At 42.8% G+C, this 25,494-nt stretch overlaps 1 protein-coding gene across 7 annotated transcripts in view; it reads right to left on the reverse strand.

Annotated features, from left to right (window-relative positions):
* Positions 1–25,494, reverse strand: part of Kiaa1958 (KIAA1958 ortholog) — a 163,926-nt gene that overhangs the window by 19,021 nt on the left and 119,411 nt on the right. For 2 of the 7 annotated variants that reach the window (XM_052718563.1, XM_052718565.1), the window contains exon 3: positions 5,158–5,330. In XM_052718563.1, coding sequence (XP_052574523.1) covers positions 5,158–5,330 — 173 coding nt within the window. Of the gene's footprint in view, positions 1–5,157; positions 5,331–14,446; positions 24,628–25,494 lie in introns of those variants that run through there. The other 5 variants (XM_052718559.1, XM_052718562.1, XM_052718566.1 and 2 more) reach the window with 4 other exon arrangements.

Raw genomic sequence — 25,494 nt, forward strand, 5'->3', positions numbered from 1 at the left:
GTTGAGCAATATAAAAAACCAATTACTGTTGATTCCTGTTTTGTTGTTGGTGTTGGTGTTGTGTGTGTCCCCTCTTTTGATTTGCTGATCTGGGATTATTTATTCTCTCTAATCTCTTTAGATTGGACTTTTCCTTCCAGCATCTTCTGTAGGGTTGTGTACTTAATATCTGTGATAGATATTAAGTTTGGTTTTAACATAGTCTGTCTTATTTTCTCCATCTATTGTGATTGAAAATTTTGTTGGGTATAGTGGTCTGGGCTGGCATCTGTGGTCTCTGAGAGTCTGAAGAACATTTGTCCAGGCCCCTCTGTCTTTTAGAATCTCTACTGAGAAGCCAGGTGTAATTCTAACAGGTCTGTCTTTATATTTTATTTCATGTTTTTCCCTTGCAGCCCTTAATATTCTTTCTTTGTTGTATACCTTGAGCATTTTGATTATTATGTGCCATGGACTTTCTTTTCTGGTCTAATCTATTTGATGTTCTGTATGTGTCTTGTACCTTGATAGACATCTCCTTCTTTGGGTTAGGGAAATTTTCTTCTATGATTTTGTTGAAAATATTTTCTGTGCCTTTGACCTGTGTTTCTTTTCCTTTTTCTATTCCTGGTATTCTTAGATTTGGTCTTTTTATAGTGTCCCAGATTTCCTGGATGTTTGTGCCCGTTTTTTAGATTTAACATTGTCTTTTTTTTTCCTTTTATTTATTTTCCTATTATCAGCTTGATACAGTATAAAGTCTTATCCCAATAGTGAAATGTTTCATTGAGGCTTGCCCAGTAATTGAGTAAAACCAAAACTTATTATAAGCCACAGTCATCCTAGGGTGCCCCCCCCCCCCCCCCCGCTATATATAGCCTCCCTGGTTCTGTGGGTTGCAGTCTGATTGTTTTTTGCTTTATATCTAGTATCCACTTAGGAGTGAGTACATACCATATTTGTTCTTCTGGGTTTGGGTTACCTCACTCAGGATGATATTTTCTAGTTCCATCCATTTGCCTGCAAATTTCATGCTGTCATTGTTTTTCTCTGCTGAGTAGTACTCCATTGTGTATATGTATCACATTTTCTTAATCCATTCTTCAGTTGACGGGCATCTAGGTTGTTTCCAGGTTCTGGCTATTACAAACAGTGCTGCTATGAACATAGTTGAGCATGTATCTTTGTGGTATGATTGAGCATTCCTTGGGTATATGCCCCAGAGTGGTATGGCTAGGTCTTGAGGTAGATTGATTCCCATTTTAGATTTAACATTTTCTTTGTCCAAGGTATCCACAGTTTCTATTGTGTCTTCCTTGCCTGAGGTTCTCTCTTCCATCTCCTGCAGTCTGTTGATGAGGCTGGGTTCTGAAGTTCCTGTTCTAGTCCCTAACTTTTTCATTTCCAGATTTCCCTCAGCCTGGATTTCCTTTATTGATTCTATTTCCACTTTTAGGTCTTGAACTGTTTTATTCATTTCCTTCCACTGTTTTGTGTTTTCCTGAATTTAAGGGATGTACTCATTTCCTCGCTAAGGGCCTCTATCACATCCATCAAGGCTGTCTTAGGTCTTTGTCTTGTGCTTCAGCTGTGTTGCAACACTTGGGGCCTGCTGTGGTAGGGTTGCTGGGCTCTAGTGGAACCCTGTTGTCATGACTGTTATTGTGTTTTTATTCTGGTATCTAGGCATCTGGACTGGGATGACTGTAATTCTTGGTGCTGATATCTGGTCTTGTCTATGTTGTACAGGTGTTTTGCTCCTGGGTTTCTGTTGTCCTCTCTGTTCTTAGCAGAGTGTGGTGGCTGGGTATTGCCTTGTAGGAAATTCTTCTGGGACCCTGACAGGTGTGGTCACTGGGAATTCCAGGTAAAATCTATTCCTGGGTATTGGGAGCTGACACTTAGGAATGAGGATGGGTTGGAGAGGGGCTGAGGTGGTCCACAGGAGGGAGGAAAGCAGGGTGTTCCACTGGGGTCTGCTACAGAAGAGACTGGGAGGCTGGCCTTGGAGGAATGCAGGGAGAGGGAAGATCTGCAGACAGCCTACTTGCTTCCCTGGTCGGAGTGGCCTGTGGGTTCCCCAGGAGTGCCTGCTCAAGTTGGGGTCTGGGAAAAAGCAATGAGTCGGGTACCGGAGGTTAGGAGGGGAAGAGCTGTGTGATCCACTGGGGATGGGCAGAGAGGAAGGAGGCTGCACAGGGGTGCTGCTGAGCCGAGGGTGAGACTGGGGGTTGGATCTGGAGGAATGGAGGAGAGGTAAAGCTCTGCAGTCAGCCTGCCTGCTTCCCTAGCAGAAGTCACACTCTACAAACTCTAAGCTGTGACTTAATTTTCATTTGGTTCATGATATTTTATAATTTCCTTTGTGGTTTCTTCTTGATCTATAGGTCATTTAATAACTTCCCAGAATCAGGGTCATTTTCGTTAGTGATCTGTAACTAATGCAATTTAATTCTGTTATGGACAGGGACACACTACAATTTCAATATCCTGAATCAAGACTGTCACTGTGAACTTCTTCATTGGCTGATGGGTCTTCCTTTACTGCCATGTCTGCTGATGCCTTTGAAGTTACAAAATACAGCTGTTTTCTTTCAGAGAGAAAGAGAGAAGAGGGTGGGGAGGAAGGGAGGAGGAGAGTAGAGAGGGAGAGAGGGTAGGGAGGAAGATGGGGGGAGAATAGAGAGGAAGAGAGGGTGGGGAGGAAGAAGGGGGAGAGTGGAGAGGAAGAGAGAGGGTGGAGAGGAAGAGGGGGAGAGTGGAAAGAGAAAAAGGAGAGAGTGGGGAGGGGGAAATGGGGAAGAAGAGGGGGAGAGTGGGGAGGGAGAGGAGGATGGGGAGGAAGGAAAGGGGAAGAGCAGGGAGAGGGGCAGTATAAAATTTTAGGTGGACAGGTTTCCTTTCAGCTAGTTACAAATGTTACCCTGGCGGGGAAATGTCTTTCTGTATGCGAATGTGTGTTGCTCTGATTGGTTGATAAATAAAGCATTTTGGCCTATGGCAAGGCAATTTAAAGGCAGGCAGGAAATTCAAAGAGAGAGACAGGAAGAAGATGTGGGGAGACACCACGAGCTGCCACCATGAGAAGCAAGACGTAAAAGTACTGTAAGCCACAAGCCACGTGGCAAAGTGTAGATTTATAGAAATAGGTTAATTTAAGATGTAAGAACTAGCTAGCAAGAAGCCTGCCATGGCCATAGTTTAAAAATAATATAAGCCTGCGTGTGTTTATTTGGGTCTGAGCGGCTGCAGGAGCAGCAGGTGAAAGCGATTTGTCCTGACCCCAGGCCCGGGAAACTTCCAACTATATTATCCCCTTGTTTGTGGCTTGCAGACTTGCCAAATGAGGACATGTTTTGCCTATTTTCCTCTCTTCCACATCAGTTTGCTACTTACTGTTCCATTTTATCTTGTTACTGTTTTTGTTTAAGAAGCCAATGCTGTTCCACAGAGATTTAAAGCACCCACATGTTTACACAGCAGCTTCTCCACTGTTCTCTCCTCCCTTGGTGATGGACCCCATTTCCAGATGCTATCATCTCCCTGTTGGCTGGAGGGAGGACATTAAACTTCCTTTAATGTTTCTCACAGTGTGGATCTGCTGCTGCTGAACTCCCTCATCTCTGAATGTTTCAAAAGTCATTATCTCATCTTACTTTTAGAAAGACATCTTCACTGTGGATACTGAAATTACTTTTCTTTCAATAATTTAAAGGAGACATTTGTCCCCATGTCTTTTCATCTTCCTGGTTTCCAATAGCAAACTTCTGTCAACCTTTATCTTTGATTCTCTGTGAATCATCATCCTTTTGTTCTAGCTGCTCATTTTATCGCTGGTTAAGAATGTGATTATGATTATGTATATATTTGTACAGCTTCTTCCTCTTTTTTTAAAAGGATTTTTTTTAACATTTATTTTATTTTCAAATATGTGTCTGTGTGTGGATATAGGTATGTGAGTACAGGTGTCTGCAGAATCCAATAGAGAGCACTGGACCCCTAGAGCTGGAGTTACAAGTTACAAGTGAGTTACCGAATATGTGTGCTGGGAATTGAACTCTGGTCCTTTGCCAGTGCTGTACCCATGCTTAACCACTGAGCATCTCACTAGCCCCCTGACATGAAACTTTTTCATGAACCTAAAGGTTCCTCCTCTAGCCAAGGTCCTTCAGACATCTACCTTCCTCTGGTCTCCGCGATATTACCAGTTTTGCCCTCAGAAGGAAACATGCTCTCTGGTCATTTCACATTCTTTCTTTTGCCCTCACCCCCAGGATGCGTCTCTATCTTCATGTGTAACAGAAAAGCCTCTCACACTACTTAACGCACCATGCTGCCAGAAAGAGAAAGCCAGGGTTTCTACTTCAGCTTTTATTGATTCCCTAACTACATCACCTAAACTCTGAAATCTTACGTGCCTCAGGCTTCAACTAATGGCCGCTACCTGTGAGACCTTTAAATCTAGGCCTCCAGCTCATCATTTCCACCATTTTAAACCTCACAAACCCAACTGTTTAATGGATATATCTGTCTGGATCTTGGCTTAGAATCACTGTGCTCCTACTATTCACAAATCTCAAATACTTGAAGTTGGAAGAGCTCTTAAGAGCACATTTTATAAGGCGGAGATTGGGGACCAAGGATGCTAAATAACTATTTTGTTCATAACTTCCAATTAGTTTCTCTAAAATACCACTTTTAATGTTCCTTTCTGCTCAAAAACCTCTAATGGATTCTTTTTTTTTTTTTTTTTGCTGACCCTAGATACTTACAGCTCTTACAATCAGACCCTGCCGTGTGGAAATCACACATCAGTGATTCCCAGTGTTTACAAAACCCCGAGCTTGTCACTTAAGCATCATCAATGTCCAGTTTTTTTGTCTAGCAAATGGCTCTGTCATTTTGCTCTTTCTCACATCACTCACTCTACCGGTCTCTTGTCTTTAATTCTACCAACTCCTGCCTCTTCCTGGAAATATGGCTTAATTTATTCTTCTTTATATGTCAACAAATGTACATTCATTAAACACTTTCTAAATTCTACTTGAGTCTGTAGATAGCTTTTTTTGTATTTCATGCTCTTTGGTGAGTGTTCCCCACAGCCCTTAGCAGGGTGCCTAGCACCTGGAAGCTCGGTGAAGTCAGCCAAAAGGATTAGCAAACTCACGCGCCCCTTACCTTGGTGATGTCCGTGTGGTCTTTGAGCCCGTTGGTCATGCACCAGTAGCGCCACACATTTAGGGCGTACCTCGTGGCTTTGGTGGTGTTTGGGCTCACTGCACTGGTACACAGATCATTCAAGTCATCATTAATATTAAATACAGGAAATTTGTTGAGCTTAGTAGAATAAGCTAGAAACAAAAACAACAGAAACATTACAAAAATTTGCCATTCCCCTCTTAGTGAGCTTCATTCTGGGATGATATTAAATAAAAAGGAACTTAAAAAAGACACCTAAGAAATGAAATTTCTAGCCAGATGTGGTGGGCACACCTCTAATCCCAGCACACTCTATGTGCTTGAGGCCAGCCTGGTCTACATGGTGAGTTCCAAGAAAGCCAGAGCTACCCAGTGAGACCCTGTCTAAAAGAACTGTTTACATGTATGAGAATCCATGCCTTGTATCTAATCCTGATCATTTTGCCATGTACACTGGCAAACATTTCAGTAATAGGATGGAATACTAGAAAATTCTAAATTTTCACTAGAAAATATAGCATTTCTACTAACAGCAAAAAAATGACAAGTAGGGAAGTGGTTAGGGAAGAAAAAGTGGAGAGGGAGATCACAGGACAGGGAGGACGGCACAGGAAAGACGGGACGGGTGCGGGGACAGGGAGGGCGGCACGGAAAGACGACAGGACGGGTGCGGGGACAGGGAGGACGGCACAGGAAAGACGGGACGGGTGCGGGGACAGGGAGGACGGCACGGGAAGACGGGACGGGTGCGGGGACAGGGAGGACGGCACGAGAGGACGGGACGGGTGCGGGGACAGGGAGGACGGCACGGGAAAGACGGGACAGGTACGGGGACAGGGAGGACGGCACGGGAAAGACGGGACGGGTGCGGGGACAGGGAGGACGGCACGGGAAAGACGGGACAGGTACGGGGACAGGGAGGACGGCACGGGAGGACGGGACGGGTGCGGGGACAGGGAGGACGGCACGGGAAAGACGGGACGGGTGCGGGGACAGGGAGGACGGCACGGGAAAGACGGGACGGGTGCGGGGACAGGGAAGACGGCACGGGAAAGACGGGACAGGTACGGGGACAGGGAGGACGGCACGGGAAAGACGGGACGGGTGCGGGGACAGGGAGGACGGCACGGGAAAGACGGGACAGGTACGGGGACAGGGAGGACGGCACGGGAAAGACGGGACGGGTGCGGGGACAGGGAGGACGGCACGGGAGGACGGGACGGGTGCGGGGACAGGGAGGACGGCACGGGAAAGACGGGACAGGTACGGGGACAGGGAGGACGGCACGGGAGGACGGGACGGGTGCGGGGACAGGGAGGACGGCACGGGAAAGACGGGACGGGTGCGGGGAAAGGGAGGACGGCACAGTACATCTTCAGTACATAAAGACTCATCATCTCTCTGTTAATACAGCGTCAAATTACTTGTGTGCCATCAGGAGCAACCTTAAATTATATGGCGCTATAAACCTCCTAATCCCTTCCCGAAGTAATGATGCGTACACACTCATACCCCCACACCCCCAAACATGGGCATATGAGGGAGAGTTGTATTGATTTAAGCCTTGATTACACAAACCATAAACTAGTTTCAAATCAGAATGGAAGATCAAATGAGAAAAAGAGGAATCTGAGGGCAGGCTCACCTTCAGAAGAAAAGGAAAACAGTTTAAACTGTCAAAAAGAAAACCAAATCTATAACCATTACACTCTGGAGTCTGATAAAACCAAGTGTCCCTCTGAGGAACGTATATTCAAACAGAAACTGGCTAGGTCTCAGAGAGACTGAAAAATGATAAGTTAGTGCAGTCTGTGATTGGTTTCACGTCACCTAACCTATCTTAGTTTTCATGGTGCCCACTGAGGATCTCCTCTATACCTTACTCTGAGCATCCCAGGGACTCAGAATCCTCCAGCACCCAGGAGAAACCTCCCTCCCCGCGCGTGCGCATGCCCCCATCCACAACAGAGCTGAGAAATGCCCTTGAGTTAACCAACATACTTAAAAAATTATTTATTTTTATGTGTATGGGTGTCTTGTCTGCAAGTATGTCTTTGTACCATGTGTGTGCCTGGTGCCCAGGGAGTCCAGAAGAGGGCATCTGATTCCCTGGAACTGGAGTTACAAATGGTTGTGAGCTGCCATATGGGTGCGTAATGGGGACCTAGGAAACACTTCTAGAAATCAATGAGGAAAAGATAACTCACTAGAAAACAGTCTCAGAATGACAGACAATTATTCACAGAAGAAACACATTAATAACAGTCAGACACTAAAATGAAAACAAGATGGATTTCACTTTAAAAAGCCTCCATCTAAATGGGGGCAGAGTATAGGGAAGAAGTCACCTGATGTGGGTTCCAGGAACCAAATTCAGGCCCTCTGTAGGAACAGAAAGTGTTCTTAGCCACTGAGGCAGCTCTCCAGGCCACCTACCACTCTTTATAAGACAGTATAACTTTTCCATAAAAACAGAACACAGAACAAAACAAAGAAACCTACGGACTAACAGCTATTAAACAGACGCAAAAATTCTTGGAGAGGACCCAGTATTCAATTCCTAGTACCCACATGGTGGCTCAAACCATCTGGAACTCTGGTCCCATGACATTTGACACACTCTTCTGACCTCCCTGGGAATCAAACATGCACATGATACACAGACAAGCAAAACGCTCATACACAAAAAATAAAAAAAAAAAAATCTAAGACATTTTTAAAAGTAAAAAATAAAAGATTTAAGTGTGCTGTGGGATGTTCTGTATGTTAAATATGTTTCTCTGATTGGTTAATAAATAAAACACTGATTGGCCAGGCAGGAAGTATAGGCAGGACAAGGAGAGAGGAGAATTCTGGGAAGCGGAAGGCTGAGTCAGAGAGACGCTGCCAGCCCCGCCATGATAAGCGAGATGTAAAGTACCGGTAAGCCATGAGCCATGTGGCAACTTATAGATGAATAGAAATGGGTTAATTTAAGATATAAGAACAGCTAGCAAGAAGCCTGCCACAGCCATACAGTTTGTAAGCAATATAAGCCTCTGTGTGTTTACTCAGTTCAGTTGGGTCTGAGTGGCTGCGGGACTGGTGGGTGACAGAGATTTGTCCTGACTGTGGGCCAGGCAGGACCAGGAAAATTCCAGCTACATAAGTGCTTAAAAAAAAAAAAAAATTCCAATTTCAAAAAAAAAAAAAAAAAAAAAAAACCCCGAGGAAACTGAATTCCTACCTCATACCATAAACAAGAACAATAAAACAATCCCAAATGAACCAAGCTGTAACCTATATAGGGAGTTCAAGGCCAGCCTGGTACACGAGGCCTTGTCTCAAAAGTCAAAACACAACAAAACCATCTCAGTTCTATGATCTTGGAGTAGCCAGATATTTTTAAACCGTATATCAAAATCAACACTAAGTAAAAGACTGAGAAGTTGGATTGCATAAAAATTAAGAGCAAACTGGCAAACACACACACACACACACACACACACACACACACACACACACACACACACCACAAAAGCATCATTAAGTGAAAAGGGCAAGCCACATAATGGGAAAAGACACCCTGAATTTATCTGACAAATCAACAAGAAAGTGGACAGTCCAACTTAAAATGGACAATCTTGGGGGCTGGAGAGACGAATCACCAGTGCAAAGCACTGACTGTGCCCGCAGAGGACCCAGGTTTTGTTCCTAGCACCCACCAGGCAGTTCACAGCCACGTGTAACTCCAGTTCCAGGGGACCCAATGCCCATTTTTGACCTCTGAGGGAACTACATGCACACACATACATACACTCCAGCAGCACACACACATAAAAAAGGATGACTTTGATGAGCCTCGTATAAAATTAGTAATAATCTAGGAACCCTGCATTCACATTCACTGAACAAAACATCTTCAAGAAGAAATATCAGGTGTCAATAAAGAACACTTTGCTGGTGCAAGAATACAGCCATGGTCACTTTTGGTACTAATTCAGTATCTGATGATGGTGAACATCCATCCATTACATTATTCGTGATTCCACATCCCCAGGAGGGGCATACACAGCAAACACAACTGTATGCATATGTATCACAAGGCATAGATGAATGTTTATGAAAGTCTAACAGTATAATAAACAGCCCCAAACTGGAGGCTGTTCCTTGTCCATAACATACCAACTGCATGAAATTAGAAAATACTGAACAATAAATTATCATATAACAATAGTGAGGAATGTACTATGTGCAAATCATGAGTGAATCCCACAAACCTAATATTAAGAAAAAGTAGGCAGATGGCAGAGTATACTGAAAAGGCCACTCATGTAGTTCAAAAACACAAAATGACTCCATGGTCATATAGTAGTAGCCTGGGAGGTAACAACAGGGACAGCAAAAGAGAAACTTCTGGGTTCAGGTAATGCTCTTTTTATTTATTTATTTATTTATTCATTCATTCATTCATTTATTTATTTATTTACTTATTTATTTAGTATACAATGTTCTGCCTGCATGTATACCTGCACGCCAGAAAGAGGGCACCAGATCTCATTATAGATGGTTGTGAGCCACCATGTGGTTGCTGGGAATTGAACTCAGGACCTCTGCAAGAGCAGCCAGTGCTCTTAACCTCTGAGCCATCTCTCCAGCCCCCAGGTAATGCTCTTATTCCTCTGGGTGGGAGTTGTGATAGTGTTTGCTTCAGAAAAATCAATTAAACTATATACTAACGATTTGTGCATTTGTCTGTGTAATTCAATAAGAAAACAATCCAAAACTCCTTAAAATTAAAAATACCTTCTGGATAAAGTGTTATATACCACAAATGTGGATGGAAGGGCCAATTAGGTATTTAATTTATTCAAGTAATCTTTTGTTGTTGTTGTTTTTGTTTTTTGAGACAGGGTTTCTCTGTGTAGTTTTGGAGCCTGTCCTGGATCTTGCTCTGTAGACCAGGCTGTCCTCGAACTCACAGAGATCCACCTGGCTCTGCCTCCTGAGTGCTGGGATTAAAGGCATGCGCCACCACTGCCTGGCTTCAAGTAATCTTTAATTAAATATAATTCTAACCCAAATCCCCTTTTTTGGATACTGGATAGGCCAATTTTAAAGTTTAGTAGAGAGAGTAAATTTTTTTTGGTAAATGAATTTTAAAAAGGCAGTTATAAAAATAGTAACTGAGCCGGGCGGTGGTGGCGCACGCCTTTAATCCCAGCACTCGGGAGGCAGAGCCAGGCAGATCTCCGTGAGTTCGAGGCCAGCCTGGGCTACCAAGTGAGTCCCAGGAAAGGCGCAAAGCTACACAGAGAAACCCTGTCTCGAAAAAACCAAAAAAAAATAAAAAATAAAAAAAAATAGTAACTGAGAGGTCTGGTCCTAAGATATAAATGTGTGATAAACTAAGAATGTGATAAACTAAGCTGGGTGGTGGCCCATGCCTTTGATCCCAGCACTGGGGAGGCAGAGGCAGGATGATCTCTGTGAGTTCAAGGCCAGCCTGGTCTATAGAGTGAGTTCCAAGATAGCCAGGGCTACATAGAGACCCTGGTTTGAAAAACAAACAAACAAACAACAAAAAAAATTTCAAAAACCAAACATGATAAACTGTCACTTATTAGTAAAAAAACAGTCTTTGGTGTGTAAATACACACTGGGCACACAATAAAGACTCAAATTCTTACTGGAGGACAAAGGATGGGCTCGTTAGGAAACAGTTTATTCCAATTAACTGGTTGTCAAGTCAGAAAAAAAAAAGAAATAAATTGATTCATATTTAAAAACACACACACATTTCTAAATGGTTCTTTTTTTTTTTTTAAAAGCTGTTTTCCCAAAGGAGATGATTTGCATAATTTGGAGAGTGAGCAGTACAGCCTTTGTCCACGGGACAAAACCCACAAGCTACACAAACAGGAGCAGATCAGACATTGTCACTGGGGGAATCTTAAAAGCCAGTAAGTCAAACGGTAAAATATATATAAAATGCGTAATGGGGACCTAGGAAACACTTCTAGAAATCAATGAGGAGAAGATAACTCACTAGAAAACGGTCTCAGAATGACAGACAATTATTCACAGAAGAAACACATTAATAACAGTCAGACACTAAAATGAAAACAAGATGGATTTCACTTAAAAAAGCCTCCATCTAAATGGGGCAGAATCTGGGGAAGAAGCCGTGTTCTTGGCCAGTGTTCCCTGATGTCTGCACTCATACTCCTGTTGAGCCATTTTAGCTAGTGTAGAAATACGTCGGCAATGATAAAGATGTCTACCAAAAACTCTTTAGTGGAGGAAAGATTAAATAATACATATGTATAGGCTATCATTAAAAGCTATGCTACCTTTTACAAGGGTATGGAAACAGGTCCAAAATGTATTAAAAAAGGAAAATTGAAGATGTGTAGTCTGATGCCATTTTAACAAGAAAATAAATTGTCTATTTATAACTTCATTTTGAAAGTCCTAAAGGATACATATCATGTTAGTTATTTGTTCCATAGTACTTTCAATCCGTAGTAAGTATGAATATATTATTTTTTGTACATTGTAAAACACATTAGGAATTATGTAGGAAAAAGTAAACTTCTTTTTCGTGTGATCCAAGACTTTTTTTTCAAAACCAGGGATTTTATCAGAGATACAAAAATGTATGCATAAGGAGTTAATGCAAATTTATAAAAGTAAAAAAAAGAATTCTGAGTTCAAGGCCAGCCTGATGGACAGAGCAAATTTCAGGTCGTCCATGCCTGCAAGTGAGACCCCAAATATTAATCTGTCTCCCTCCCTCTGCCGCCCCTATTCTAGGGGCCCAACAGTAGGCTCGGCACCTTAAAGTAGGTGCTTTCTCACTGCTCTACAATCTCCAGCCCTGATGATTCATGGGCGGAACACCCACATCCTTAGTAAGACTACGAGAAAGTCTGATCTGTGTAGCAGTTTCTAAGAGTCATCTTCCCAGTACCCTATCTATTACTGCCTTCTCCTTACTTGCAATGGCTGCTCATCGCTATACCGGTCGTAAAGCACTAGAATGTTCAATAAAGCAAATGCTGGTTTCACTTCCACTTAAAAACAAGTTTGCTCTGAATGCTTGCCATTTTCAATGTTTGCTTTAAAAACTTTTAACTAACGTTATTTTATACATTTTAACCATTTTAGTTAAATAAAATCGTTTTTAAAATTATTATGAATAAATTTTAAAATAGAAACAATTTTATGACTTGTACCTGAGTCAACCTGAATCCCAATATTCTTTCCCCATAAGCAAAATTAAGATTCATCATAAATATACAACTTGTAAACATATTTAAAAATGGGTTTTGTGTTTCTTGAAATACTATGAAAACACAGGCATAACACTTACAGTTAGTCCATCCACACTGCTGTTACAATGAAACAGCCATCTCCATTTGGAATATTCAGCCGAGACGACTGGTGAATTATTTATATATGAAGTAGGTTTATATTTCAGCAAAATGGTTGTGAGTATTCATACAATTTTCAGGTATTTTTAAAGCTTTACTTTATTCTTAATCACAGTGTTTGGAGTGGGGTATGTCACAGGTGTCCTCAGACGCTCGGGGTGTCAAATCCCCTGGCACTAAGTTATGAGCCACCCGACATGGATGCTCGGAACTGACCTTCGGTCCTCCATTAGGGCATTGCACACGCTTACCTACTCAGCTGTCTCTCCAGCCCCTAAGGCTTCTCATTATTAGATCATTTTAGTGACCCAACAAAGAGGCCTGAGGTTAATCATCAAGGAATCAGTTTTGTTTTGTTCAAAGAACCATGTCAAATATGCCAAATGTGATAAACAACACATAGAGAACCCCATCTGACTAAAAGCACTTTTCTGAAAATAAAGAAAACTAGGACCTGACATATATTTAAGGAAAAAAAAATGTTTTGTTTTTCCAGACAGGGTTTCTCTGTGTAACCCTGGCTGTCCTAGAACTTGCTTTATAGATCAACCTGCCTTTGCCTCCTGAGTGCTGGGATTAAAGGCATGTGTCACCAAACCTAGCTTTAAAGTATATATTTTTTAATGTGTGTGGGTGCTTTACCTGCATATGTCTGTGTACCATGTATGTGCCTGGCGCCTGCAGAGGCTGGAAGGGCGGTCAGATCCCCTGGGACTGGAGTTAAAGGCAGTTATGAGCTATGTGGGTGCTGGGAAACAAACCCAGGTCCTTTGGCAGCATGAGCTGTTAACTTCTGGATCATCTCTCCAGCCTGCCTCTATGTATGTAGATCAGCATAACTTTGTATTTATTTGAAAAGCAATGAATCCCTCTGTGAAGTAAAGGGAAAGGACTAACAGAGGTGTCCATACAGACAGCAAACAGAGATGCTGTCACACACCCATGATCCCAACACATGAGAGGTGGATTCTAGAGGATCAGTTGTTCGAGTCCACCTTCTGCTACGTAACAAATCCGAGACCAGCCTCGGCTACATACCACCTCAAAAATGGAAGCAAACAGAAGGGGCTGCATAAGCAAGAGGCCCTGTCAAAACCTGTTTCGGTGGCTCTCACGTAACTGTAGTGTTGGAAGTCAGAGGCAAAGGGATCCTGAGGGCTCAGTGGCCAGGCAACTGAGCTAAAATGTTGGGCTTCTGGTTCACCGAGAGTTCCTGTCTCAAGAGTTACACAGACAAGCACTTGACTTTGACCACTGGCCTCCGCACACTCACACAGGCCTGCACACCCACCACAGTAAGCACGTAAATAAGTAAATCAAACAGCCCACAGCTAATTATCGGCTGCGGAGCATTCTGCTCCTTAAGTAGGCCCAGGGCTACAGAAAGCCCGTGAATTAACCAGCTACAGATCCATTACTCAGGAATTTCATTACCTTACAAAGTCGTGTAAACAGCTATGCACATAAATGCTTCCTTTTCCAGGGCTGTCCCCTTCAGGGTTAGACATGGAGTGCCCGGCTTTGTACAAACTGTCAACATCCCAGGGGCCACTGCACGCCACCAGGCCAACAATTTGACTTTCCCCCCCAAACTGTGGCCTGCTTTTTAAATTGGTAAAGTTACAAAAACAGCTATCTTTGCAGAAAATAATTTATTAGCTGAAAACTGGTCATCATGCCCAAAGACAGAAAGGACACGGTAACAGACCAGGCTCTAACTAGAGACACTATTGACACACACGGGCTGGGTTTACGGGACTGCTTATTTCCAAAGATCTCAGGCTGTATCAACAAACAAACAAACAAAAATAACAGAAAATCTCACTACGTTAGAGCAAACGCTATACACGTGATGGACACAAAACTAGAGCTTTATTTAAAGCACAAGTGCACGGACAGTTGTGAAGCAAAAACAGTGAGCGGATAAAAATGAAACATCTTAGTGTAAAAGGTCAGTGAGCAGCAAACTAAAAATGAAACCAATTCAAACACTCTTAGTGACCAAACGCTCTATATTACAAACATCGACAGGCAGGAGCGGCTGACGCGTTATCACAGTTTTTCATTTTAATCCACACGGTTCTTCTTCTTCCTTTCCCAAGTTAGAACTGTAGCAGCTTTAAAAAGAAGTTTTCAATTATGACTTGAGTGAGGCAGACACACATGTGCTTTTTTCCACATCAGTCATAGAGAAGCCAAGTGGCTAGAAAACACACAGAAAGACGACAATCTACCAACCTGGGCAAGTAAATACTTCCTAAAAGGACAGCACGGCCCTCTGTGGTTCATGAAAATTTCCCCCTAAGCATATTAATTGTGGTTATAGCATTTCCAAACAGATGCCTGGTCTTCAACCATAGGGACTAAAATGATAAATCTGTCTTTTTATCCCCTAAGTCCTCAGTGATGGAAGACAAGGAACTGTATGCACACTTCCATGATTTGTAACAAAACAAAGGACCTCAATGACGTTGACCCTAGCCTCCATTCCATGAAAGCACACCAAGTCTTCTTGTAGTGGCCAGCTGGGCCACATACTGATTCTGGTCGATTCAAGTATGGCCAGTCATTCTCTTCAACAGCCTTCGGGTCAATGGGATTTTAATGTTTATATTACCGCACAGAGAGGGGAATGCTCACTCACCACGAGGCTGATCTGGTAACTCTATGTCCAGCTTTAGCAATGAATGTTTACATGGGGAAAACAGAAACTATAAATTAAAAACCTACCAAGTATTTATACTATTTGTTCAAAAAATTGCTCTAGACATAAAGGCCTTGGACAGAGAGATTCAAAACACAAGCTCCAAGGGTGGAAAATAAATCCGAAAATACATGCCCACTGCTAACCGAGAGAGACTTCATCATTGGACCTACCACGCCATAGTCTTTGGTGTCTGAAATCTCCCAGTACAGGAATCAAGAAATGCTCCAGTGAGGCGCTGGGGCTGGATGACAAGAGCTGCTCACACCACACAGAACCAACCCCGTTTCCTCTTATTGCTTCAGCGCCTCACTGAGGGCTGGACACTTAAAGCACATTCTGGCAGGGATGCTCACAGTTAAATCTGCCTTTCTGCCTCTCAGCCAGTGCTTCACAGCCTTCCTAACGCTGTGACCCTCTAATACAGTTCCTCATGCTGTGGGGACCCCAAGCACAAAATGATTTTCATTGCTGCTTCATAACTGTAATTTTGCCACTGTTATAAACTGTAATGTAAATATCTGATATGCAGGGTATGTGACCCCTGGAAAAGGGCCACTCAACCCTCCAAAGGGGCTGCAACCCACAGGCCGAGAGCCACTGCTCTAAGCAAAGAAGTAACAGCGGCCTTGAGGAATTAGTTTTAATAATGTTAGAATTAAATCAGTAATTTCAGCACCCATGTGTCCAAACACAGCACTGGCTGTCACTATGCCTCTGATAGTCACACAAAAAGCCTGTATCTACCTCAGGAGATTATCCTTTCATTAAAGGGATCTTATAATTATTATCTATTGAGCTGACAGGAGGAAACCCAGTACTAAGTGGGGAATTTTGGCATGCCGGTGTGAAAAGGCTCTTTAGGAAGCAGTCTTCTTTGCTTAATATTTCATGATAGTTTAACCTCTGCTGTAAAAGAATAAATACGAATATAATGATACTTTCTCCGTGTTGAATTTTGACCAAGTACAGGAGACGGAGTTAATCTGTCGTCAGAGTATGTGTGGAACCACTGAGGCAAGTGGGAAACACCAGGCACTGAACTGGACAGACAGCTATGAAAGACCTGATGGGCACACTAAATACACTCCACAGACCTAAGTAAATACTGGATACAAAAGCTGACATTAGGAACTATAAGGTATACATTAAACCATTAATTATTCTTTTTTTGGTTCATTTTTCTACTATTTTCAATTATGTGTAAGTATGTGCAGACGTTTTGGCCTGGAGCTAGAATTACAGATACCCGATGTAGTAGCTGGGAATAGAACTCGGGTCCTCTGGAGGAGCAGTACATGCTCTCAACCACTGAGCCATCTCTCCAGCCCCTAAATTACTAGTTATTCTTACAGATGCAATTCTAACAGTAAGCCACACTGAGGAGCTAGATAGCGTGTGTGCCTCACAGGCTCCTGCTGCTACACCCATCAACCTAAAATATCCAGGCCAGCGAGACAGTTCTGCTCCACTGCCACTCTGTTGGACTCTCTTCTGTAAAAACGCTCAGTGACAAAGTACTTAGAAACCAAACACACAGAATGTTGCTTTCTGTTTTTGAAGGTGTGTGGAAGGAAAGCTCTCTGGACTGCAATGGTTCACCTGAAACACGTTCAGTGCTGCGTGACAACTGTGTTTCCTTTTGTGAGGCCACTAAGTGCTGGCTCCAAAGACTAGACCAAGTACTTACTTTCTCAAGTCACACACACACACACACACACACACACACACACACACACGGGCAGCACAGCCTAACTCTAGGAAGTGACAGCAGCGATGGCTAACAATTCCACAGCAACATTATAAACACTGAATGAGCATCTAGAACAACATGCAAAACCTCAAAAGTCACTCAATTATCTCATAATGCATAGAAATTGTAATGGTTTTTGGCAAGTTTCTTTCATAACAAATGCTTTATAAAGCAAAAGTTTTTTAGTTATAAATGCTATTTTTAAAGTGTAACATAATGGATTATTGGTATAAAAGTTCAGTTAGATAAAGTTAATCTGGCTGGACTAATACTAAATATGGACACCCAGTATAAATAATCAATTATAAATTAATAGTACAGTACTCTAAGGTACGTGACTTATAAAATGTAACAACACAGACACTCAACAGTCACTAAAACACTGTGTGTACAATAACTGTTAGGGTTCTACATTCCCAATGCCATCCTAATTCTACCTACCACGAACGAGTAAACTAGGTCAAAGCATTTGCAAAGCTCCCATGGAAATCAATGCAAAACGGTAAAAATGCTAATTCCAGTGTCATACCAAGTCAGACATTCCATAAAAAGACAACTACACTGCACTTTTAAAAAATCCTAAAATTTGATACTGTCTCCACTGATTCTGATAAACACAATTTGCAAATTGTGTCTGTGAAATTTCTTATGCTTGAATTCCAGAAGAAAAGTCAAGCTAACACAGGAAACCCACTCTGCATTTCTAATCTCCCTGCTGCAGACCTGTATCACCGCCTACCACTTTTCCCTTTTTACCACTGAATAAATTCACTTAAGAAAATCTTAATTATGTTGATAAAATTGTAATCCTTTTGACTGAAGGTATGTCTCAAACTGTCAAATAGTACAAATTGTATCTCAAACCAATAACATGGATACCATAGAGCTGGATTTCCAGGAGAATCCCAACGAAACAGGAATTCCCTTTGGTCCATGATCTGCAATCCAATACTTAGAGATGTGGGTAGTTTGCCTCCCCATTATACTTAGAGATGTGGGTAGTTTGCCCCCCCCCATTTATAGTTGAAAACTAACTATAAATGGAATCCAATACTTAGAGATGTGGGTAGTTTGCCTCCCCATTTATAGTTGAAAACTAACTATAAGTGGGATGAGCAGAGACATTTGTTAGGAAACAATTACACTAGAAGTGATTCTAACAAATTTTACAATGAAACATGGCTAAAAATCAAGACATAACCCTATACAATGAAAAGTTAGGTTTCACATTCAAACAGCCTATAACGAACTAGAGGGTTAATTCTGGGCACGGTGGTGTACACCTCTGATCCCAGCACTCCAGAGGCAGAGGCAGGCAGATTCTGTGAGTTCAAAGCCAACCTGGTCTACATAGTTCCAGCTAGCCAAAGCTATACCATGAGACCCAGTCTTAAAAACCCAAACAAATATACAGAAGTTTAAAATACAATTTGGAAAAGAAGAAAAACACATTTAACTCAGGGTTTACTTCCACGTAGGTGGGATTTCTTCTCTAAATTCTATCAAGTTTTTCTGTTAAGGACAGGAGTAGTCAGGTGTCTGGGTTCTCCTGGCTCTAATCCTAATGAGATGGGAAGACCCAGGTGCTCATCTCTGTGGGGGCTGTGGAACAGAGGTAACATCAGCCCATTCAGCACAGTCAGTCTCAAAGGACAGAGGAGGTCTAGAAGCTGACTCTCCAGCAAGTGTGTGTGAGTGTGCACGTTCACATGTTCTTTCTGAGGTATCCATCCCTTTACCTTCCTTACCATCTCCCTGAAGGAAGATATGGTTTCTGAGTCTAAATCTTGGTAATCACTGGGCGAGACAACTTCTTAGGTCCTTTCCAGGGGTAGCCTCTAAGATCACAATTCAACAAAGACAATGGCTTTATAGCAATACTTGGACCTAACTAATACTGACTCTAATTCATCATGGCTTGCACTAAAACTCAACTTAGTACACTAAAATGTCGTATTTTTAGGAAACCACAATCTTTAATACCAAATCAGGCCTTTCACTCAGTTCTGGCACACCCAACAGGTCAATTTTCAGGTCAGCTGGACCTTGAGAGATCTGTCTTCCTTTTCTCTGCTTAGAAAGGTCAAATCAGAGTTGCTGGTAGTTTACCGATACAATTCCCCTTTATCTGCTATCAGTAAAACACAGCAGTAACTGGAGATGGTATCTACAGTGTACTTCTGGGTTCCCAGACCTGTTTGACGGGAAGGACTGCTAATTTTCATCCCAGCTCGAGCACTCTACCTTATGAGAGGACAGCCTAGCCTAACTGCTGGGCCCCAGGCTCCAGTCAAAGCCCTTTCTCAAAAAACTATCTTGTACCAGAGATTTGATCTACAGCTTGTCACTTCAGAGAGCCTACTGCAGAATTACCAGAGCACGAGTGAGTGGTGCCTGGATAGCAGCCACAGTAGAGGACAGGACATGGTGGGACCAGGATGTCCTTCAGGGACCACCACTGCTCCTCCCCACTCACTCTGTGACCGGGGCAACCCATCCGACCTTCTCCCTTACAAAGAGCAGGAATGGTCATTTAAAATGGTTACTGATAAAGACAACTTAGAGAAGCACCTGGGACAGGGGCACACTGTACGCTCTAACAAATGACTATGTCACAATACAGCCTGACTTTCCTGTGGGTCCTGGGACAGGGGCACACTGTACGCTCTAACAAATGACTATGTCACAATACAGCCTGACTTTCCTGTGGGTCCTGGGACAGGGGCACACTGTACGCTCTAACAAATGACTATGTCACAATACAGCCTGACTTTCCTGTGGGTCCTGGGACAGGGGCACACTGTACGCTCTAACAAATGACTATGTCACAATACAGCCTGACTTTCCTGTGGGTCCTGGGACAGGGGCACACTGTACGCTCTAACAAATGACTATGTCACAATACAGCATGACTTTCCTGTGGGTATGCACCTATGTGAACACAGGGATGGTACACAAATGGCTTCACCGTATTACTGATTTTAAGAAAAACTCTATCCCAGCACTGGGAGGTTGAGGCAGGCAGATCTCTGTTAGTTGGAGGCCAACCTGGTCTACAGAGTGAGTTCCAGGACAGCCAGGATTATACAGAGAAACCCTGACTTGGGGTGTGTGGGGAGAAGCTCTAAGGAAAGGTCTTCATAAAAATACTCAAAGGGCTGGAGAGATGGCTCAGTGGTTAAGAGCACCGACTGCCCTTCCAGAGGACCTGGGTTCAATCCCCAGTACCCACATGGCAGCTCACAGCTGTCTGTAAGTTCATTTCTAGGGGAAATGAACTTACACAGATATACATGCAGACGAAACACCAATGCACACAAAATAAAAATGATTAAAAAAATACTCAAAGAAGTGGGATACATTCTGCAGCAAACTGGAATACTCAATGACTTAAGTTACTGCAGAGGCACAAAGTATGAAAGACAATGCACAATAGGATCAGCACAGAGATTTGGGGGAGGGGAAGGCTGGGCTCTCAAAAATAAAACTGTTACTATAGCATCTCTATATCTTCTTTGAGAACAGGAAGAACTGTATACATCTTTACAGACTTCCCACTGACTGGATATTCAGTAAATATTTGCCTCTGTAACCATAAATTTTCATCTCAATAAATTCATCGATAGTATGGCTCTGGATGTTAGTTAACGCCACAGTTTCCAATACTAAGACCTAACTGAAAAACCAGAGACTTAACCTACACCAGAAAAGATGCAGGCACTATTGAAGCTCAGGTAATACTTTAACTTAGGGAAATGAGCTGTGTATGGTGCTGCTTTCCTGTAGCCCCAGCACCCGGGATCTGGGGGGACGAGGGTGAGGACAGACAATGTGGAGAAACCCTGTATCAAGCAGAACACAACACAATAACTTAAGAGAAAGCAAATTAACAGGGAAATTCTAAGATAGTTAAAATTATGAAATAAATATTTAATAGTTGACATATATTACATATGGAACATTTCACATTAGCCCTAATAACCATGATAAATGCTGACGTACACCTCTGCCATGACGTGGAATCATTTTATAAGTTAAAATTCTAAGTAATAAAAACAGCATCTGGTAGTGGTATATCCTTAGAATTGTTTAGATAAAAATACAAAATTTAGAGGTAGTCATGGACTTTGTATAATTTAATTAAAGAGGTTCTAGGTTGGCTATACTTCTTCTAGTAAGCCATTTTTCAAAAAGTTGTTTTAATCTAAATATCACAGTGTTCTTATCTGGTTAGTTATCACAGCAAAACATAAGTAAATAAAAGTAATTCATATTATTGATGTAACTGTCTTGATGAAAATGTAGTACTTAAGATTAGGCAGGGTAGATGCTCCTGTCAGGACTCAACACCACCAGCAGGGACTCAGAACTGCCTAGTTCCATCCTCTTAGTGGAGTGCACAGTGACAGGCTTCCTTTCTCAAAACCAACTCTGCTGCCAACATGATGGAGGATTTAAAAACTATGATGATAAAAAATGACAAGTATACCACATAAAACAGCCTTTCAAAAAGTTCCCTTACAGCGGGCTTGTCTGACTCCAAGAGTGGGGAGGGTCTGCAGAGGAACTGGGAGAAAGCAGCTGTGTATTTAAGTGGAGGTGATGGGGAGGTGGGTCAGAGGATCGTGTGCAATCATGAAACATCACCCAGCATTCCTTGAAACTAGACAGCCTTCAGCAATGGAAAGACACTGTTCTCATTTCTGGCTCAAACCACCCAAACGAACAACTAGCTCATAAGATGAATAGAAAAAGGCTGGGGGGAGAAGACAGACTCCTTCTTCATCTAACCGACTTATGATTTCACCATAAAATGAGGATAACTTGCTTCCTCTTTAGGTTGCTCAAAGGATTTAGATAATACTTATATAGAAATATATACCTTTTCTTAATGATGCTTCTCTCGGAAGGACAAGCTCATAAAGCTACTTCTACCCACCAAGGTCCCAGGCTCACCTGCCACTTCTGCACTAAAGACCACAGCCTAGAAGAAAGGCCCCATGTGTGCTTATTACATATTGATGCGAAGAGCCACTTAGCCATGGGAGAGCTCGGCTCTGTGACAATTTAGAAAAGCAAATGAAAAGATTTCTCTTTTCATATCAGAAGATAATAAAGTACCACCTATCTTCCAAGCTAATGTGAGTGATACGGTTGACCTGAAGAATAAACAGCTCCCCAACAGGTGCTCAACTGTGACCAACCAATGACGGTTTTCAGAGTCCTTCTGTATTACTGATTGGATAGGACGGGAAGGAAGCCAGCTCAATCTTACTGTGGCTCTAATGACTAAATGTATTTGATTTTTGAAGTGTTTTAACTAATAATTTACTACAGTCTTCAAGACTTGAAAACAAAGACTGGAAAAACCACCACAAATGTTTAACCAAAATTATTTCAACTACAGATTACCACAGATAAATGCATTTCTATTTACTGAGAAGAAACTCAAGAATGCTTTGAGTTCTGGTAAGGCTGGTAACTAACTATTGTGATTTAAGATGGGTATCAATGCTCCCTTGATGCTAAGTGCAGCAGAGTCAAGTGATCCCCTGGGGAAAAGAGCTGGATTTAATGCTTACACACAGTAACAGGGTCCTGCAGCTTGTTGTCTCTACCAAGGCGTCCGGATTTTTAGTGGGGCCTCCATTTTCTACCTTTTCTTTTATTCTTGATAGACAATCTAACACTTGGAAATATTTTCAAAGTTCTTGAAAGTTTAAAATTTCTTGTAAATCTGATGATCAAACTCATTTACACTGACTTAGGGAAAAAGAACATCCTATGCAGGTCCAATCACACCACTAAAAATGAGCTCTGTAACAGTCTCCCCACCCCTCATGGTACCAGACCTTGCATATTGTTTAGAAATGAGACGTCTTCCAAAAAGAATGGCACCTTTATTCCTCCTTCTACACGCCGCCCCCTCCCCCCCAAAGAAAAATTCTTTAAGCATTGGGATCTCCATATATGGTGAAAAGTGAGGTCCAGGAGCTAAAACTCTACACTAACAATACATGTAAATAACTTGACGCTGAGCTTATGATACCCCTTTCATGACCTGCTCTGGCTCAGCAACATCTGGCATGAGCAGTAAAGTTGTCTCCTCCAGATTCATATAGAATTTTTAAAAATTAAAAAAATAAATCCATCTGTGAAGGAGATCAAAATCGGGACGTGAGGAGGCAAGGAGGAGTGAGGACATAGTGTCTTGAATGACTTGGTTTCCTTTCTGATGGTTTTTTCAAAACGGAATTCTTTCTCTACCATTGCCTGAGAACCACTACGGTTTTGCCAAGTCTGTAACAGCAATTACATGGAATCACCCACAAGCACACTTATTTGTCTCAGGCCTATAAATACTGTGTTAGTGATACTAAACTATTGCCATTGGCTTATCTGTAAAAAGAAAAATAGAGATTTGCATTTTATAAAGTTAACACTGAGGGCAGATGAAAGGCGACGAAATGCAGTATACAATGACAGTTTCTTGGGACACAGAAACCAAAGTGAGGTCTTGCGCAAGCCACCTGGTCAAGCTGTGTCTGAGGAAGAGTCGTAAGAGGAGACAATGAAATTGCTGCTGTTGGAGTGGCCCGCCACTGACTGGGCGGCCTGCTGGCTCAGGTTGTTGCAGATGAGGACCAGCTGGTTGCTCTGGGCCTCAGACAAGGTGCTGCAGCTCTGGTAGACACTGAAGTTGGTCTTCCTGCCCGGGATGTTGCCCTTCTCGCACATGGTTTTCACCATCTTGGCCAGCTTGTTCTTGCCGAGGGCCTGGCAATTGTACCAATGCAGAGCCGCCAGGTTCACAACTGGCTTGATGGACAGGTAGAAGGGGGCATCCTCATAGCGCATGGCCGGAGGCCTCCGCTGGGCATATTCCTTATAGTCCTGCACCGGGCAAGTCTGTGGGGCATGCTGGGTGGCATAAACCCGTGAGTCTGTCCCTCCTCTCTTGGTTTTGGCATTCAGATCACCGGTGTCCTGACCCATCCATTCCAAATACTCGAGCCCAGTTTCTGTGACCCGGAGTCGGATGTCGCCCCATTTCAAGGTGGATCCATGGAAGCCTGTGCAGTGCCCAAAAGCTTTTGTATTGTTAAGCCAGACAAGGTTGAGCAGACCCTCAGGGTTATACCGGCTCAGCAGTCCTCTCTTCCGCAATATGAGCTCGTCGGCAAAGGTGAGCTTCATGGACTTGTGTGGCTTGTTTCCTTTTCCTTTGCAGCGGAGTTCAATCTGCTTCTGTTTCAGGGCCTCCTGGGAACGCTTAAACTCCTTATCCCTGGTGATGCTGTAGCCATACCGGTGCTCTTTCAGGTACCGTTCCAGCCCACACTGGTAATTCGCCAAGCTGTTGGGTTCGTACTCAGACCCATCCTTCTGCCTGGCATCCACGAAGAAGGAGGCAAGGTAGGCATCTAGCTCCTTGCAAGGGATGACATAGATCTCTCTGGTTTCCGAAGGGTACTTGGAGATGAGGAACTCCCGGAAATTGCGGAGCGCAGTCTGCGTGCTCCGGATGGTTTTCTCATTCTGCTCCCTGCTGAGCTCAGCTGCTCTTTCATCCTGGTCTGCAACAAACGGGGGAGGGAGGGACAGAGAGGGTGTTGATGAGTTCAGACAATGCACTTGCTACTCTGAAATAAAGTTTCCTGTTATAATGAGACGGGGAAAGACGGATCAATTTTGAGAGGACAGCGATAAATAGTATTGAAAGCATTGTCGCGTTATTGAAGCCAAACTCAGTGTTACAAATGTACTGGACAAAATATGGCCCATGACAAGAGAGAACTTCTTTGTTAAAACATTAAATTTTGTTATTATTGTGGTGTGTGTGTGTGTGATGTGTGTGAGTGAGTGTAGGTGCAAATCCTTCCACCTTTACACAGTTCCGGGGATTGAACTCAGGTCCTTGGGCTTGCACGGCAAACACCTTTATCCTCTGGAGCCACCTTGCTAGCTCTGAGTGGCTGGCACCTAGCGTAGTGAGTGAGGTTTGTAGACAGGGTGAGGCTGCAGGTAGTCTTTTGGTTGGAGGAAAAATGTGGGGCAGAAATGTGCTATCTGTCCTACGCAGCATGAAGGCATCCCCTCCCCAGCTGGTAAACTCACTTCATTTGTGAAACTGGAGGCGGCACTGGTTCCACTGACCGCACCGGCCACCTAACACATCACTGACAGTCTTTTTAGAAGGAGATAAATTTGATGGCAGTTCATTTGATACTTGCTCTTCTGTAAGAATTCAGGTCAACACAATTTTTAAGGATTCTTTATGGATAGCAAAAGTTTGTATGTAATTAAGTGATAAGAATCAACCTGGTATTTTAAAGGAAAACCAGGACTAAACTTCACAGTAACAAGAGGATAATTAAACATGAACTTTATAATTGAGGTGAAAGAAAGGGTCTATCTTGGTTCTGTTTGTTTTCTTGATTTAT

This window comes from Peromyscus californicus, unplaced genomic scaffold (assembly GCF_007827085.1).
Source record: "Peromyscus californicus insignis strain IS unplaced genomic scaffold, ASM782708v3 Scaffold_5__1_contigs__length_169319896, whole genome shotgun sequence".
Taxonomy (NCBI): Eukaryota; Metazoa; Chordata; class Mammalia; order Rodentia; family Cricetidae; genus Peromyscus; species Peromyscus californicus.